The sequence below is a fragment of the Emys orbicularis genome, chromosome 7 (genome assembly GCF_028017835.1).
Source record: "Emys orbicularis isolate rEmyOrb1 chromosome 7, rEmyOrb1.hap1, whole genome shotgun sequence".
Lineage (NCBI taxonomy): Eukaryota > Metazoa > Chordata > Testudines > Emydidae > Emys > Emys orbicularis.
In genome coordinates, this window is record NC_088689.1 from 82,001,669 (window position 1) to 82,016,977 (window position 15,309).

The 15,309-nt window shown below is 47.7% G+C and overlaps 1 protein-coding gene across 1 annotated transcript; it reads right to left on the minus strand.

Annotated features, from left to right (window-relative positions):
• Window positions 1-2,679: 2,679 nt before the first annotated feature.
• On the minus strand, window positions 2,680-15,309 carry TUSC2 (tumor suppressor 2, mitochondrial calcium regulator). The gene is made up of 3 exons (XM_065407868.1): window positions 15,164-15,309; window positions 10,977-11,097; window positions 2,680-7,135 (listed from the first exon to the last, which is right to left on the minus strand). The coding sequence occupies exons 1-3, from the start codon at window positions 15,307-15,309 to the stop codon at window positions 7,070-7,072; spliced, it is 333 nt and encodes a 110-aa protein (XP_065263940.1). The 3' UTR covers window positions 2,680-7,069.

Here is a 15,309-nt window from a genome sequence, read left to right on the forward strand (position 1 = left end):
AAAGCCCTGGCTGGGGTGATTTAGTTGGGGTTGGTCCTGCTTTGAGCAGGGGGTTGGACTAGATGACCTCCTGAGGTCTCTTCCGACCCTAATCGTCTATGATTCTATCCACGGATATAAAGTGGATATCTGTGGATTTGCAGGACTCTATTTATACCAGCCTCTATACTAAGGCTTTTACTAGCACGATGATGTTGGGGGGGGGGGAAAAAAAAAACACACCACAAACAACACCACACACTGATAAGACATAAGTTTTACCAGTAAAACCCAGTGGAGACCAATCCTAAGGGAAAGTTAACTTTAGTTAAGGTTGCTGAGTGTATTTTGAAACAAGACATTCCATTATACACCAAAACCCAAACGTTACAAACCTGAAATCACAGAATCACAAATAATTCAGATGCTACTCTTAACCCCCCATTCATTCCCTCAAACAAAAATTCTGCACTTTAAACAACCTTAACTTTGCCCTTGTAACAGGCGAATTGACAGTCTAAGCCTTCCCTTTCCATCCATCACAATTTTCTCACAGCAGTGCATAAAAGCTTTAATACCTTCCTCAGATTCGTACAAGTCTGGTCTTTCATAGAGAAAGAATGCATAAAACAAAGACACTAACTTCTGAACGCACAAATCGCACTCAGAAATCTTCCCCCCAAAAAACAACTCCACCTACTCCTAATTAGACAAATATCAGGGAGTGTAGGAACATAACTTGACATTAAGTTTTACATTAGATCATAAAATTATGTCCCTTACATTATAACAGCCTTTACTGAAAAGCAAAAGTTAAGTACAGTATAACTTAAAGCTTAAATTTGAAGCACAAACTGTATGGAAATTTACACATAGCAGCTTAGCTGCTATAGTTTGGATCACTGTCAGCAACTACTTCAGATTATTACTTTGTTCCAACACCAATTTTGTCCTCAGCATGAGTGCATGCGGACAGACCTGCCCAAGACTTTGTGGTTTTGCAGTGCCTATGCGTGAGAGGTCACAGAAAAGTCATGAGACGCCATCCTTGAGTTTGACAATTTGAGTGGTTGGCATCTAAAAATCTCTTTAACCAGAGCTTTTGAAACTCTGGGGACAATTTTTTTTCCAATCCCAAATCTATAATTTAAAAGAAAGTTATACTTAGAGGTTGTTCCAATCATAAGTCAAAAGTGGGAATCAAACCAAGGCTCCTGTCTGAACCCACCCAAAAAAATCATGGACCACCACCACCTTTGCCAACACCACATTGTTTACTCGACTGGTGTGTTCTACCCTTTTCCCTCCACTCTGTGGGTCTGTCTCATCTAGATTACAAGCTCTTCGGGGAAGGAACTGCCTCCTGTTATGTGTTTTTACAGCTCCCGGCACAGTTCTTGATTGGTCCTTAGGCACTACTATAAATAAACATGATTGATGATCATCTGAATTCCAGTTGCAACTACAACTGTGGTGTCAGGGTCAACAAATTTGCAATTCTTGCTACATTAATCCTTGCAAACTAACTCTACCAAATCCATAAAGGACTTGCCCATTTGCTTCTCCAGTACCTGCAAGGGGATCACTCACATCTTAGGGTATGTCTTCACTACCGGCCAGCGAGTGATCCAGCGGGGATCGATCTATCTCGTCTGACGTGATAAATTGATCCCCGAGCGCTCTCCCGTCAACTCCTGTACTCCAGCTTGGCAAGAGGTGCAGGCAGAGTCGATGGGGAAGCGGCAGCAGTCGACTCACCGTGGTGAAGGCACCGCAGTAAGTAGCTCTAAGTACGTCGACTTCAGCTACGTTATTTATGTAGCTGAAGTTGCGTAACTTAGATCGATCTCTCCCCACCCCCCAGTGTAGACCAGGCCTTAGGACCTCAAGATCACAACCAAGACCATCATGATGTAAATAAACTTCAACACCACATAATCCAAGCTTCAGCACTCCCCAAGGCTAACCGTTCATGTGTTCAATACCACAAACTGCATCCACACACATGGCACTTGAACGGCCTATGTAGTAATAATGTGAGGTGTAAGCATGTCGAGGTACCACATGCCTGTGATCTCAAGTGGGGTGGGGTGATTAGAAGCATTCACTGGGCTGCAGGAGTCTAAAGAGCAACTGTGCTTAGCTTTGCCTCTTCCCCCCCCCCCCCCCCCCATCAGTTGAAAACAGTTGTGAGATTATAGGGGATAAGCTCGATCAGCTGGAGATAAGCTCTGTTAATTTTGTAAAGACTTCACAGATAGATTCCAAAGCCACTACAGCTGTTCTATTTATGAATCTGTTAATGAACAACCCAACTTGGTGGTTTTTACTTACTACCACAAAACAGATGGCACAAAACACCATGCTTTAGAGACATCGATTGAGATCCTGAGGTGGATGTAAGCAGACAGATGTGTGTCCCTCAGGCGAGCCCTATGTCTGAGCACAATTCAGAAGAGTCTTTCCTTGTGTCAGTACAACTGAAGGGGAGAGAGAATCAGGTAAGGCCCCTGAGTAGAACTTGGGGGGGGGGGGGGGGGGGGAAGGGGTTTGCTACAGGGGCTGTGACATCTGTATGGGTAAAGCCTGCATGGTAAGTTCACACCATGTTAGCTCTAATATGTCCTGTCTGTCCATTACATACAGAGGCAGTGAGACCAGTTACTAAATCACACTCCAAAAATAAGACAGCTCTTGAACTTTTGGGATCTACAAATAGTTTTATTGAAATTTAACAAAATTTGACAGATGCACTCAAAGGCAGAGGAAGGAGGTCCATAAATATTGTACATGTTTGAATTGGAAACTCCTATCCATTCGCTAGAGGAGCTGTAAGTGTAGTGTTGGTGGGTACAATTCTACACATCCACACTTGAAAGCACAAAGTCACACAGAAAGAAGTTGTAAAAAAATGGAAAAGAAACCAAGTGGGGTTTTTTTTTGCTTGCTTCAACAATATAGTGGACATAGATACTATTTACAATCACCTTCACATTTTAAATATCCCTTCAGCAGTTCCCAAGGGTGGTCCTCATCCCGTCTGCGTAGGCTCAAGGGGACCGGAGCTACTAGGAAATAGGGTTGGGGGAGAGAAAGGCTGGGATTCTAGAATCCATGCAGACTGACTGCACAGCTTCAACCCCAGTGTGCTAACCAGCCTAGAAAGAAGTGGGTCAGGAAGAGGGGTAGGAAGCCTGCTGACTTAGAAGTAGGGTGGAATGAGCCCTTCCTTGGGGGAAGGCTCTGATTGGATTGCTCGGGGTATGTGAAGAGAGGGAGTTTCCCCAACAGGTTGTCTCAGAGCATTTAAAGGACAGTGAAAGTGGCTATAGGTTACCCATGGTGCTTTGCTGAGCGAAGGGTGCTCTGACCACCTCTCCCTGTTCAGAAGCAAGGCGGCCAGTAAAAGAACATGAGAGGGCTAAGCTACTATGTTATGGCCAGACGTGAGAAACAGACACTGTACTCTGCACACAGTAGTATGTCTGCACTGTAATTCGATACCACAGCTGGCCTGTGCCAGCTGACTCAGGCTCAGGGGCTCTTTAATTGTGGTGTAGACTTTCAGGCTCGGACCCTCAGCCCTCACAGGGTCCTTGAGCCTGGACCTGAAAGTCAACACTGCACTTAAACAGCCCCATAGCCCTGTGAGCCCAAGTCACCTGGTGCAGGCCAGCCACAGGTTTTTAATTGCAGTGTAGACATACCTAGTGCCTTTTAGTCTTGGCTGGGCACCTCAAGAGTGTTACTCACTGTGCAGTGGGCAACCCCTTCCCGCTCCCAAGCCCAGCAAGGGTTTGCCAAGGTGAAGATGTGCTACACAAACCCCCATGCAAAGGGGAGGGCATGGCTTCCTCTGTGAAAGCCATTTGACAAGCTCTGCCCACCCTGCTTGCTGCTATGAAACACACCATCTCCTTCCAGAGTCAAGCCCTTCATCCCGCTGCTTGTGGTGTGCAGATGGTTTCTGTGAATCACAGAAGGGGGAGCTCAGCCTGCTCAGGACTCTAACCCCCCTCCCTGCTCTCTCTCTTTTATACTAGTGGGAAGCATCTTGCCTTTCCCTCCATACAATCTTCCCCAAAAGAGCTAGCTCACCATTCAGCTCACTCATTTCTGACCAACTCTTGGCACGGAGCTTGTTTAACAACGGCCGGCTCCACCTGGCATAGCCCATGACACTGCCCTAGGCCAGTTTGGCATTCAGAACACAGATCTAACCCTGCTGCTCCAAACCTGCCCAGCACAAGGACGAGGAGCCTATTCCTGCATTTGCAAACACAGGTACCACACCCCACACCAAAGCACATGGGAGGTGATGCCCTACCAACCTCTGCTCCAGGGGACATGCGGGGGGAATAAGATACTGGCCAACAGTTCTCATTTCTCTCTCCCCATGCACTCTCCTCCATACCAAACACCTCATTTCTCCAGTGCTAGATTCCACCCACCACTCAGTACCTAACCAATACTGCTCTTCACTCAGGAGGAGGCCAGTGGCCTCCTGCAGTCTCTCGCCTCCATCAAGAGAAGCCAGGAAGGCTCTCAGCCCAAGTTGTCTCCTGCACACACCGCACAAGCAGCAGCAAGAGGGTAGTTTTCACTGCTAAGTCTCCCCATATCAGAGCAGGGGTCCAGGGTTGAGTCAGCCTCACATAGCTTGATCCCTTCCTTTGTTGGAGATGGTGTCCTCCAGCCCGGCTCTGCCACCAGAGATGTGCCTCTTTCAAGGAGATCTGTGAGCCTTGGTCTGAGATGAACCCAAGTCACCTGCTAGAGAATGGCTGGTGCAAACAAGAGACACTTTAATAGGATATTTTTTTAAGAGCGACTTTTCCAAGTAGGTGGAAGAACACTGATCTAGAAGGAAATGCTCAGCGTCACAGTGTAAAAGTGCTCTCTTCTGGAGCTGTAACAAGCATTCTATCTGTGAAAACCAACTTCCATGCCAGCTGGGGAGGGGAAGTGGGGAGCAGAACCTTTGGTCCCTCAGTGCTGTGGTTTCACTCCAACCACTACAGAGAGCGATCAGGGAACAAGGCCGAGTCTGAGGTTATGGGGAGACAGTGACAGAGCCAGCATTGCTATTGCTAACTACAAGACCCCCTATTAGAATGGCATACAGACCCTAGAACTGTTCTCAGGGGTGTGGAGAGGGATACATCCAATACAGACACACCGATACTGCTAGCAACTTTGCACCAGCAGCTTAAATTAAAAATCGAGGTAGCAAATGTCTGAAGTGCTCAGAACGTAAATGACATGCTCTTGAAGGGGAAACGAGATGTCTCTAATAAGCTGACCGCTGCAGGAGCCACATCTTGATCCAGTTTTAAAGCTTCACAAGAGTTCTTGGAGGGGTAGATAGCGGTAAGGATCCCTGACATCCTGCTTGTGCACAGCGACTCTGCCCATTCTCATGTAAGCTGGAGCCGAGAGATCACGATTTCTAGTGTCTGGGATGGGGTACTCTCACCCTGGCTCAGCAGCAGCCAGCTAGCGCTCAATCCTTCAAACGAGGAAGCAGGCATGCAGTGGCAGACGCACCAATGCACAGTTTCAGTGCTGCCACCATGAGTCTAGCTGGCAGAGGGGGCCGCCCCAATAGCTACGTGTTTCTTTATCAAGTTGGGTGGGGAAGAGAGAACCTTCCATTAAAGTGCATTGCATTCCCTCTTGTCCCCACAGGGAGAAAGAGAGGAATGGGTGCAGTGGAAGAACCCAGGCTTCATACCTCAGGGAGGTTTCCAAGACAGGAAGGGGCTGACGCCAACTGCTTTAGAGGGTAAAAGCTAACTCTTCATTCCTGCCCTAGCTCTATCACAGTTACACACAGCCAGGGCATGCTGTCGGCACTGGGGCACAACTGATAAACATGTGACAGTTACCCAGAACCGCATTCTGAGAGGGACTGAGCCCCAAAATAAACGCTATGGCTAATACAAGAGGTCATACCTTGTACCCTGCACTTCAACACACCAGATTCAGGAGGGGGAAGAACGCCACTCAACAGGAGCGCAGCCTGCTCCCGCCAAGGCAGACGCATGCTAATGGGTGGCAAGCTAAGCCCTGCTGTGCGAATCCCAACTGCAAAGCTGTGTGGGTTAACATGGGCTGCCAGCCCAGTCACTCAGCTCTAAGCACTGCTGCTGCTTCCAGCAGTGTCCATTGATCTTGCTGCAAAGATCGGACTGTTTGCTCTGCTGGCTCTGCACAGCGCCACCAGTGGCCAATGGATTTTCGGAGAGGTCTGAACACCAACAACTGAGCCGGGGTATCTAGAGCCATTGGAAAGGCTTCTGGGGACCAGACGAGCCATATCGCTAGGAAGTACAAAATAACGCTGAGCACGGGAGGGGGCCATATAAAAGAGGAGACTGAGGTCTGATGCAATGAAATCTGGTCTCCTACCTTCCCGAGAAGCGCTACTCTGTTTCAGTGGGGTTCTCGAGATTAGCTTCACCTCAGACCGCCCCATTTACACTCCATTCCCAGACCAACTTGGGGGCAGTACTGCATAACCAACCCCCCACAAAGAATAAACTACACCACTACCCTTTTATTCATCGCCACTTCGTAGGGAAGGGGCATTAGGGGTCTGCCCCTAGCCCCACAGAGGTGAATTAATTGACCTCAACTCTACCTGGGGCAGGTACCTGCGAAGCAGGGATTTTGTTCGGCGAGAGATGCAGGATGGCTCTCCCTTTAAAACCTCAAACACGAGTGTCACAGGCAGTTCAGTGATCCATCCAAACATCTGACGGCAGCCACGAGAAGGATTTCAATCTTCTGACTCAGTCGAGGGTATTGTTAAGCATGTTGCTAAACAAGTTCACATGTCTTGTCTGACTTGTGAACAGATCCCTAGCCAATTCTATTCCAGGTAACTAGCCGATTCTGCACCACCCCATCTCATTCTCCTCCTCCAGGCAAGAGGAGCTCTAAAGTCAAGAGTATGTGCATCTGTGCTTGCAGTCCATTGTGGTTCAGGGACACAAGGCAGCCTTGTGTGGTTACATTAGGTGCAGTAAGGCTGGGCAGGTCGGGTGCACTGACAGCACACAGCAGCAACTCACGCTCCCCCCGCAGCTCAGACCTCACAGATGATAACGGGGAAGTCCACGTGAATGCGAGGGTGCTCCAGTTTCACTATACCCTGAAAAGAGAGCAAGGAAGGTAGTGAGGCGGGGAGACACTGCCCAGAGCAGAGTCCTAAGAAAAGGCCTGCAAACAAAGGACCCATGCTCTGCAAGTCACTGCAGATGGAGACAGACAATAGAGCTTATGTCCCAGTCCAGTTCTTAATGGACAAGAGTCCATTAAACCATCACAACTGAACGGTTGGTTCACACTCTGAGCACCAGGCAGGCAAAACAGACTGGATGCGCTGCTAGAACTAGCCCCTAAAAGTGAGACTAAGGTGCTCAGATCCTAGGATGCTGAGCACGACGGGTCTGAACGACAATGGCAGGAGAGTGGGGGGAAGCAGCTCGGCCTGTCACTGCCCATGTTCCACCTGATCCATGACTAGAAGGTCACCAGCTTCCAGGGCTGTTAGTCTGGCACCTTTCCTTTAAAAGACTGGAAAAGAAAGGCCTCTAAGTGACTGAAAAGAAGAAAAGATCTAAGACCCTTGTGCATAAGCAAGCTTTCTGGCCAAGGAGTGATACTGTGAACGTAACAAGCATCTGTATCAACTAAAGCAGAACTCTAAGCCTTAGGCATTTAATGTGCTCTGGTGTGAATATTCTTCCATTACAAACACATCAGAAAGCAAAGTAGCTTCAGGGTCTAGGCAAAGGATGTGTGCGCTTAGTGGGCTTTATGCTCTGGTTTCACAGGGGGATCAGAACTAGACTGAACCAGGGCAATCCTCACTAGACTTACGAGAGGCTGGGAATGTGGTCTAGGGTTTAGAATATGGGAAGAGAAGACATTTCTCCACCTGCAGTATGGTGACAATGCTTCTTGGAATTGAACTGGTTAGTTTGTGTTTGCAAGGCTTCTGGAGGGCCAGAACTATAAGGCGCTAGCGAAGGACAAAGGCCTAGTGCAAGGATGACAAAAAAAGAGGAAAACAGTTTTATTACATTTAATAAAAGATCTGTATTTTTTGGAGAACAGCCACAGTTTTTGCAGGAGTGTAACATGAAAAAAAGCAGCTAGGGAATGGCTTGACCTGTGGCCTCCCAATTAATGGGCCTTGCTTGGTTCATGACAATGCGGACTGGTTGTCACATGGCAGCTACTGCTAGAAAGTGGCACCAGCTCATATGGGTGCCTGGGTATAGCATGAATGCAACAAATGTATTTTGCAAAATAAACAAGACCTTCATAACTACATACAAAAGCCTTGGAACAGATGAGAATTCCCATGGCCCCTGCTAGCAGGGGCCATAGAAATCAGGGATTCATCCATACTCATTGTTATATCAGTCCCGTCAAAAAGCCACAGCTAGGCGGAGTTTATTTTTAGTGCTCATGAAAGGTGCCAGCCCAACAGTCCTGGAGAATGAGGTCCCCTATCCATAAAACAAATACAGCACAGGTAGTGGTGGTAGAAACTGCATCCTGTCTATGTGCCTCACTCCACCGTCCAAATGGATCCCCTCAAGGAGTGAAAGGGGAATTTGCGTCCCACAGTCCATTCAGCCTCTCTCCTGAGAATGCCAACAATGGCGCCAATTAGTGGCAACTGTGCAATATGGACAGCTGCCCACTAGAAGCTGGATTGAGACAAACTCATGTCATAGTAGCCACTGAACTGCTGTCAGATGGCGACAACACACCCATTTTCACTGACCTAGAGGCAGTACTGCTGTGTTGGCATGAAGTCTGCTCTACCCTAACATCTGCTTCAGCATTTCTGAATTTTAACCCCCTGAAAACTAGTCAAATCATAACCAATACCCCACATTTAGAATCTCTGGTCCCCCGGTCCCTTCCTATATCTGACTCTCCCGCCCCATTTATTCTTTTGCCTGATTTTAGGACAGTTTGTTATATTGTTCCTTTTACAGTTCATAATAAAAGATAAATCCAAGGACCTGAGCGAAAGGTTTAAAAATGAAGACGTTTTATATCAATGCTGAGTGTTAATACTGTAAATCACAGAACAGGGAGTCAATGTTCATTTTTAAGGTCAGATTGTTGGCTTCAGAAAGCAGGGACTTCCTGACACAAGTGTATCATGCTAATTGGTTTCCCTGACCTCACTGTGCCAGTTCACTAAGTCACAGTTTGGATTTTGTTCCAGACTGGCGCCATCAAGTGGCTCCATGGGGTATACCAATGCCAGAGCTTCCCTGGCGTTTGCTGTCTGGAAACTAGTGTTTAAAACTGTCAAGTTATTTAATAGTCGTTTCTCTCACCCCTGTCAGTGAGAGGTAGGGAGGTTGAGCCAAACACCCCCATACATAGGTGCTCTCTACTCAATCTTATCATTTCTGCTTCAGAACAAGGAGGCCTGGCCACGAGGGTGGAGGTGGAATACTCACCCTTCCCTTCAGGAGCTTTGAGCAGAAAGAGAAATCTGGGCAAAAGATTTCCATGTACTGTTGAAAGCCACTGTCCCATAGGCATATCTAGTCAGGATTGCAGTCAGCTACCACTAGACTTCTAGGGGATGAGACTTGGCACAAATCCTAGGTGCCCCATGGGTAAGAGATCACAAAGGAACCCAGGCGACCTGCATAGCACGCTAATATATTACCAGTTGAGTCCCCACAAGGGTCGCTTTTGTTTCTGAGCACATTACCTGAGGTATCAGGTTCTTGTGGATCCTTTTCAGTGTGGCACGCTGTGATGTTTCACTCCATATTCTTTATGAAAATATGCTTATATGAATATGACATAATTGAGATGGACTTTATGCAAGATGGGTCTTGTAAGATATCATTGGAAAGGTTATAATTTACTGAATGTGATTATCCAATTTGTATGCCTGCATCATTTCTATATCTGAAGTTAGGAATATTGACTATGTATCTGTATTTCAGCTATGCTACTTTGGGTGACACCCACTGCTAACACTTCCGGTACTACAATGGAAAAGCCAGACAGGCTGATGATCCATCAGCGAGGACAATGGACTGTGAAAAGGCTTGGCCTTCCTGAGGATGCTCCATACTGCCACTGACTCATGGACGCTGTGATACTACAGAGTCAGGTGGTCTTATCACCTGATACTAAACATTACCTGGGACTTCTTGTAACTTTCCACTGGAAGGGAAGGGGTCAAGTTTGGGAAACAAAGGATTCACGCCTTATGTAAATCCTATTTAAGGGTGGGAAGGAAGGAGAACGGGACGCCTGTCCGCCCAAGAAGAAAGACTACTAAAGCCACCTGAAGGGAAGACAGGGGAGGAGTCCAGACTGAGACAGGGGTCCAGTCTGAAAAAAAATATAACTGGAACTCTGAACCACATAAACTTTGCAACCTGCCTAAAATAACATTTAGGGTAAGAAACTACATTTTGTAACCTGTTTCTTAAGTATATTGAGCCCAGCTTGCATATTTTGTTTTATTTGGTCAGTAATCTGCTTTGTTCTGTCTGTTACCTCTTATGTTCACTTAAAATTCACCTTTTGTAGTTGTTAAACTTATTTCTTCTTTATAATATAACCCAGTTTATGTAATTTCTAATGGGGGTGGGGGAGGGCAAGAAGTTGTGCATATCTCCCTCCATTTTAAGGGAGGTGGCAAATTTCATAAAACCTTTGGGTTTGTAGCCTTTAAAGGGAGTGGGCACCAGAGTGTTGGGGTAAGCCTAAGGCTAAATCTTTCCAGAGTGGATCTCTGTCTCTCTGTGCAGCTGGGTGTGGCCCTGCCTGTGTGCTTGATTGGAAGAGGCTTGTGAGCCTAGCCCAGCAAGACCAGGTGAAGGAACCCAGGCTGGCAGAATAGGCTGACTCAGTGGCATCCCAGCACATCAGGTGACACTTCAAAGGGCCAAAATCTCTCACAGTGGGGTCACTTTTATTTCTGAGCACGTTACCTGAGGTATCAGGTTCTTGTGGATCCTTTTCAGTTTGGCGCGCTTTCTCCCATTCTTGGTGACAATTGTCTCCTCATAGAATTCATGGGCGAGATCCCCATCCTCATCATAATACATGGAGCTGCAAAGGAATGAGGAGAGTAGCACATAAGAGACTGGGAGGACTGGACATCAATGATCCCTACCCAAACTTTTTGGGAAGAGGGCATGAGTGGGCTAGCAGAGATCAGCGGTCTTGGACATTACACACTAGAGAGGGCTGGGCATCATGGGACTGGGAAATGGGATATGGAGCCTGTCAGCTTGGGTCAGCAGCCAAGAGTCATATCCATCTGACAGCTGTGAAACAAGAAGTTGGCCTCAGTGCAGTACCTAGCAGGACAGAAATCCGCATCATAAAGCCACTCAGACAACTGGCATTAAATACATACAGTGCTCAGATTTCAGTGGAAGTGCCAGCAGCTGCTGTGTAGGCAGATCAGCCCACCCCAAGGTTGCACAGTCAGGCTTGGTGGAGAGGTAAGGGACTAAATGGACCATGGAGATTGCAGTCCCTCCATCACAGGGGCCTGGCCAAACCAGGGGTGAGATGGGAGAAAGAAGAAGCTGGAGCTACTGCTCCCATTCTGCATACAGAGATAAGGTTTGCTATCAACTCACACAGCTGGAGGGTTGGTTTTGTACAAAAGCAATTATAAGCAGTTAAATACAGACCAATGGAGCCATGGTAAATCAGCACCAAGCATGCTTCCCAGCTCTGATTCCATGCACACACTGGCAGATCTGTAGCACTCAAGGGTACAACGGCCACCAGAAGAGTTTCACTCTTGGACAAGCAAGCTCAAGCTAGAAAGCTATTCAGCACAAAGAGTACAAGGCCATTTTTAACTACAAGATCAAGTCTTACGTTCACTGCTCAAACACACCTAGTTTTAAGTTAAGAGAGAGCACACTTGGATCAGGCATGAAATAAGAACCACAAACTAAGCTCACTAAATGGGGACCCTGCAGTTCAATAGCACTCTCTCCTACCCCAAGAGAGACTGCTGCAGTTAAAGGGGAAAATAAGTCACTAGATGACTTGGGGATTTCTTGTGGCAAGAGGGGAATTCAGTCTGATCTATTCAGTGCCTGGCTTATCTGCTAGCAATGGAGCTAATCAAGGCACACAGATGGTGGGTTTTGTGATGTAAACACCTCTTTACTAGGCTCCAAAGTGAGATGGCTAGTTTATTCACAGGAATCTAAATCATCAGGTGATAACCAACTTGGGTCACTACTAATGGATCTATATCAGAACCCGTGACCTGGTGGTAAAAGGCCCCAGAATCAACTCAGCTATCAACTTCCCACTTGTCCCAGTTTATGATATGTTTGAACATCCTTCCCTTTCTCTATGGGACTGAACCAATGTTACCATATAGCACTAAGATTGCATATATGAACTAACGTAAACACCACAGCTCCATGCACACACAGATACTGAATGTGCCAAGATTTGTACAGCTGACCCACATGTATCTGAAGTCCTCCAATGACACAAACGACAGCTACAGCACTGACATCTCCCACGCTACACCATCCAATGCTACCCTATCCACGAAATGAACATAAGATACAAAAGCAATATACTGGTACCTCTAAAGAAGCCACACATGGGATGAGAGAGTAGCACAGCCTCCTTTCTACACAGAAGCCACATATAAACAAAAAATAAAGGCCCAACTGCAGACTTTTGGATTGCTGTTGAATCGCCCTGTTTCCACACATTGCAAATCCTGAACTTCCCGACTGGCTTGTGGGCATAAAGACAGACAAGCTACTGATTTGGGCTAGACAAAAGAGGGGTATTGAGATGATGCCAATTCCCTGATAAACATCAGTTACTACACCTTCCTTTATATCCAAGGAAGAGTGGTAGAATTTCAGCTAACCACAGGCAACAAATTGCCAGCTATGCCATTTGATTCAGATGCACCTGGCCACTCTCCTGTCAAGAGAGGAGGGACACCAGTATGCCAACAGCTAATTAGGAGGAAATGAACCCAAAGCAAAAGTCAAGGATTTTGGCACAATATTAATCACAATTTAAGAACTGGCAAAAAAACAACTTTGTGGTGCAAACAGGTCTGACGGAGGCAATCCATTTCAACCTAGTCACTAAGATAAAGGCATTAGCTGCAGTTCTACATTTACTTCCCTCTCTGCTAACAGTCCGCTAGCTCCCCGATAGGACTATATGGCTGCCCCTGCCAGATTTGCTCCACAGAACAGCACAAAGATCAGACAGAATTTTGTTGGCAGGTACAGTCTGCTTCCAAGTTCTTGGCAAAAGGCTTGAGGCTTTTCCAGAGGTGAAAAGTCTCAAACAGCTACTGATGGGAAATAACTCCAGACACAGTGATCAGCAAAAAGCACAACAGGAGCCTCAATCTAAACTGGTGATAGGACTTGCCCTGCCCCAATGCATGAAGCTTGGATGGCAGGCAACCAGCAGGATCCCATGTCTTTGCCTCAGTAAGTACAGTCTGTGCTTCTCACTGAAGGAGTAGCTGCTACTGAACACCACTGACTTTGCACATCTAAGTGACTGGTACCTCTATAATTGAGGGGCTATTCCTCACCCCACTGTGACACCACATAAGGCAGGGAGCACAGCTCTTCTTGGGCCCCTCTTTGAGACCTTGACACAGCTGGGTCGCTGGACTCAGTCGTTCACTCTTCCTCCCCAAAGGTAAAGTCCCATCTCCTTGGCCCGACAGTCAGTTCTATCTCCTTAAAATCAGATCTGATTAAGAGCTGCAATTAGATGCACTATTTATTTTTAAATAAAAAGGAGACAAATCAAAAGAAATGATATACTCTTATCTGTGCACAGACGCCACCGAGGGGAGCTATATTCCAAAGGTTAGTGGTGACAAACTCCACTCAGAGCCTTTTGTTTTGCCCCTCCCCCATTCTTGCCAAGAGCACTGGGAAGTGTAACATTTCTGTCTTCCCAGACCTCAGCACCCTCTCCCTTTATAAAAAAAAAATGCGGAGTCCTTGTGGCACCTTAGAGACTAACAAATTTATTTGGGCATAAGCTTTTGTGGGCTAGAACCCACTTCATCAGATGTATCAAATAAATTTGTTAGTCTCCAAGGTGCCACAAGGAATCCTCGTTTTTTTTTGCTTAACACGGCTACCACTGAAACCTCTCCCCTTTATAGGGAATGCCCCTTATAGGCAAATCCATCCTCCTCCCAGCCTGCTACATAGGGCATCAGGGTGCAAATCCTGTATCCAAACTGTACCTTCTAATCACTAAAAAAGTGCATAACTTTAATGGAGACTCTGCAGTCCCCCCTAGAGGGGCACCACAGGGAATACTCCATGGACACAAACATATAGACCAGAGGTACTTGCACGTGCTGTGTATCACTGGGTGCTATAAGGCTCCAGATAAGGTTGCTTGGGGCATAATGGTGCCCACCTGAGCCTCAGATTTGCCAGGATGTGACAGTTTACTCAGATGTTACAGCTGTCTGGTGCAGACCCCTGGACCCCACATGCCCACCAGGACACCCCAAGGGCCACTTCACAGCAGAAGATGCTCATCTGAATGTGGCCTGTAAGGAAGAAAGGCATCACGCAGGGGGGTAGAGAATTGTATAGCGAATTATAGAACATCAGGGTTGGAAGGGACCTCAGGAGGTCATCTAGTCCAACCCCCTGCTCAAAGCAGGACCAATTCCCAGACAGATTTTTGCCCCAGATCCCTAAATGGCCCCCTCAAGGATTAAACTCACAACCCTGGGTTTAGCAGGCCAATGCTCAAACCACTGAGCTATCCCTCCCAACATGATGTGCAGCCCCCAGCCACCGCTTCCCTCCAGCTCTGACACCTTCCTGCCGCATGGAAAGCTGCAGACTGCCACCTGCCCCACAGGAGCCCAAACCCCAACACCCCCCATTCCCACAGCAACACAACCCATGGAAACCAGCCCCCCGATCCCATAGGACCCCACCCCATAGCAACCCACTCCCTGCCCCATGAAAACGAGGTCCCCTGCCCCATGGGAGCCCATTGCCAAGCAACCCACCCCCTGCAAACCAGCCCCCCATCCCATGGCAGCCCGCCGCATGGCAGCCCGCCGCATAGCAACCCACCCCCTGCCCTACGGAAACCAGCCGCCCGCCCTTACCCGCGGCGGGTGAAGACGAATGGGGTAGCGCTGCGGCAGCCGCGCGCCCGAGCCAGGGCCTGCTCCCCGCCGGGGCCCGCGGCACCGCCCGGCCCGGGGGAGGCGAAGGGCCAGAGGCCGCGGGCCTTGGAGCCGCTGGCGCCCAT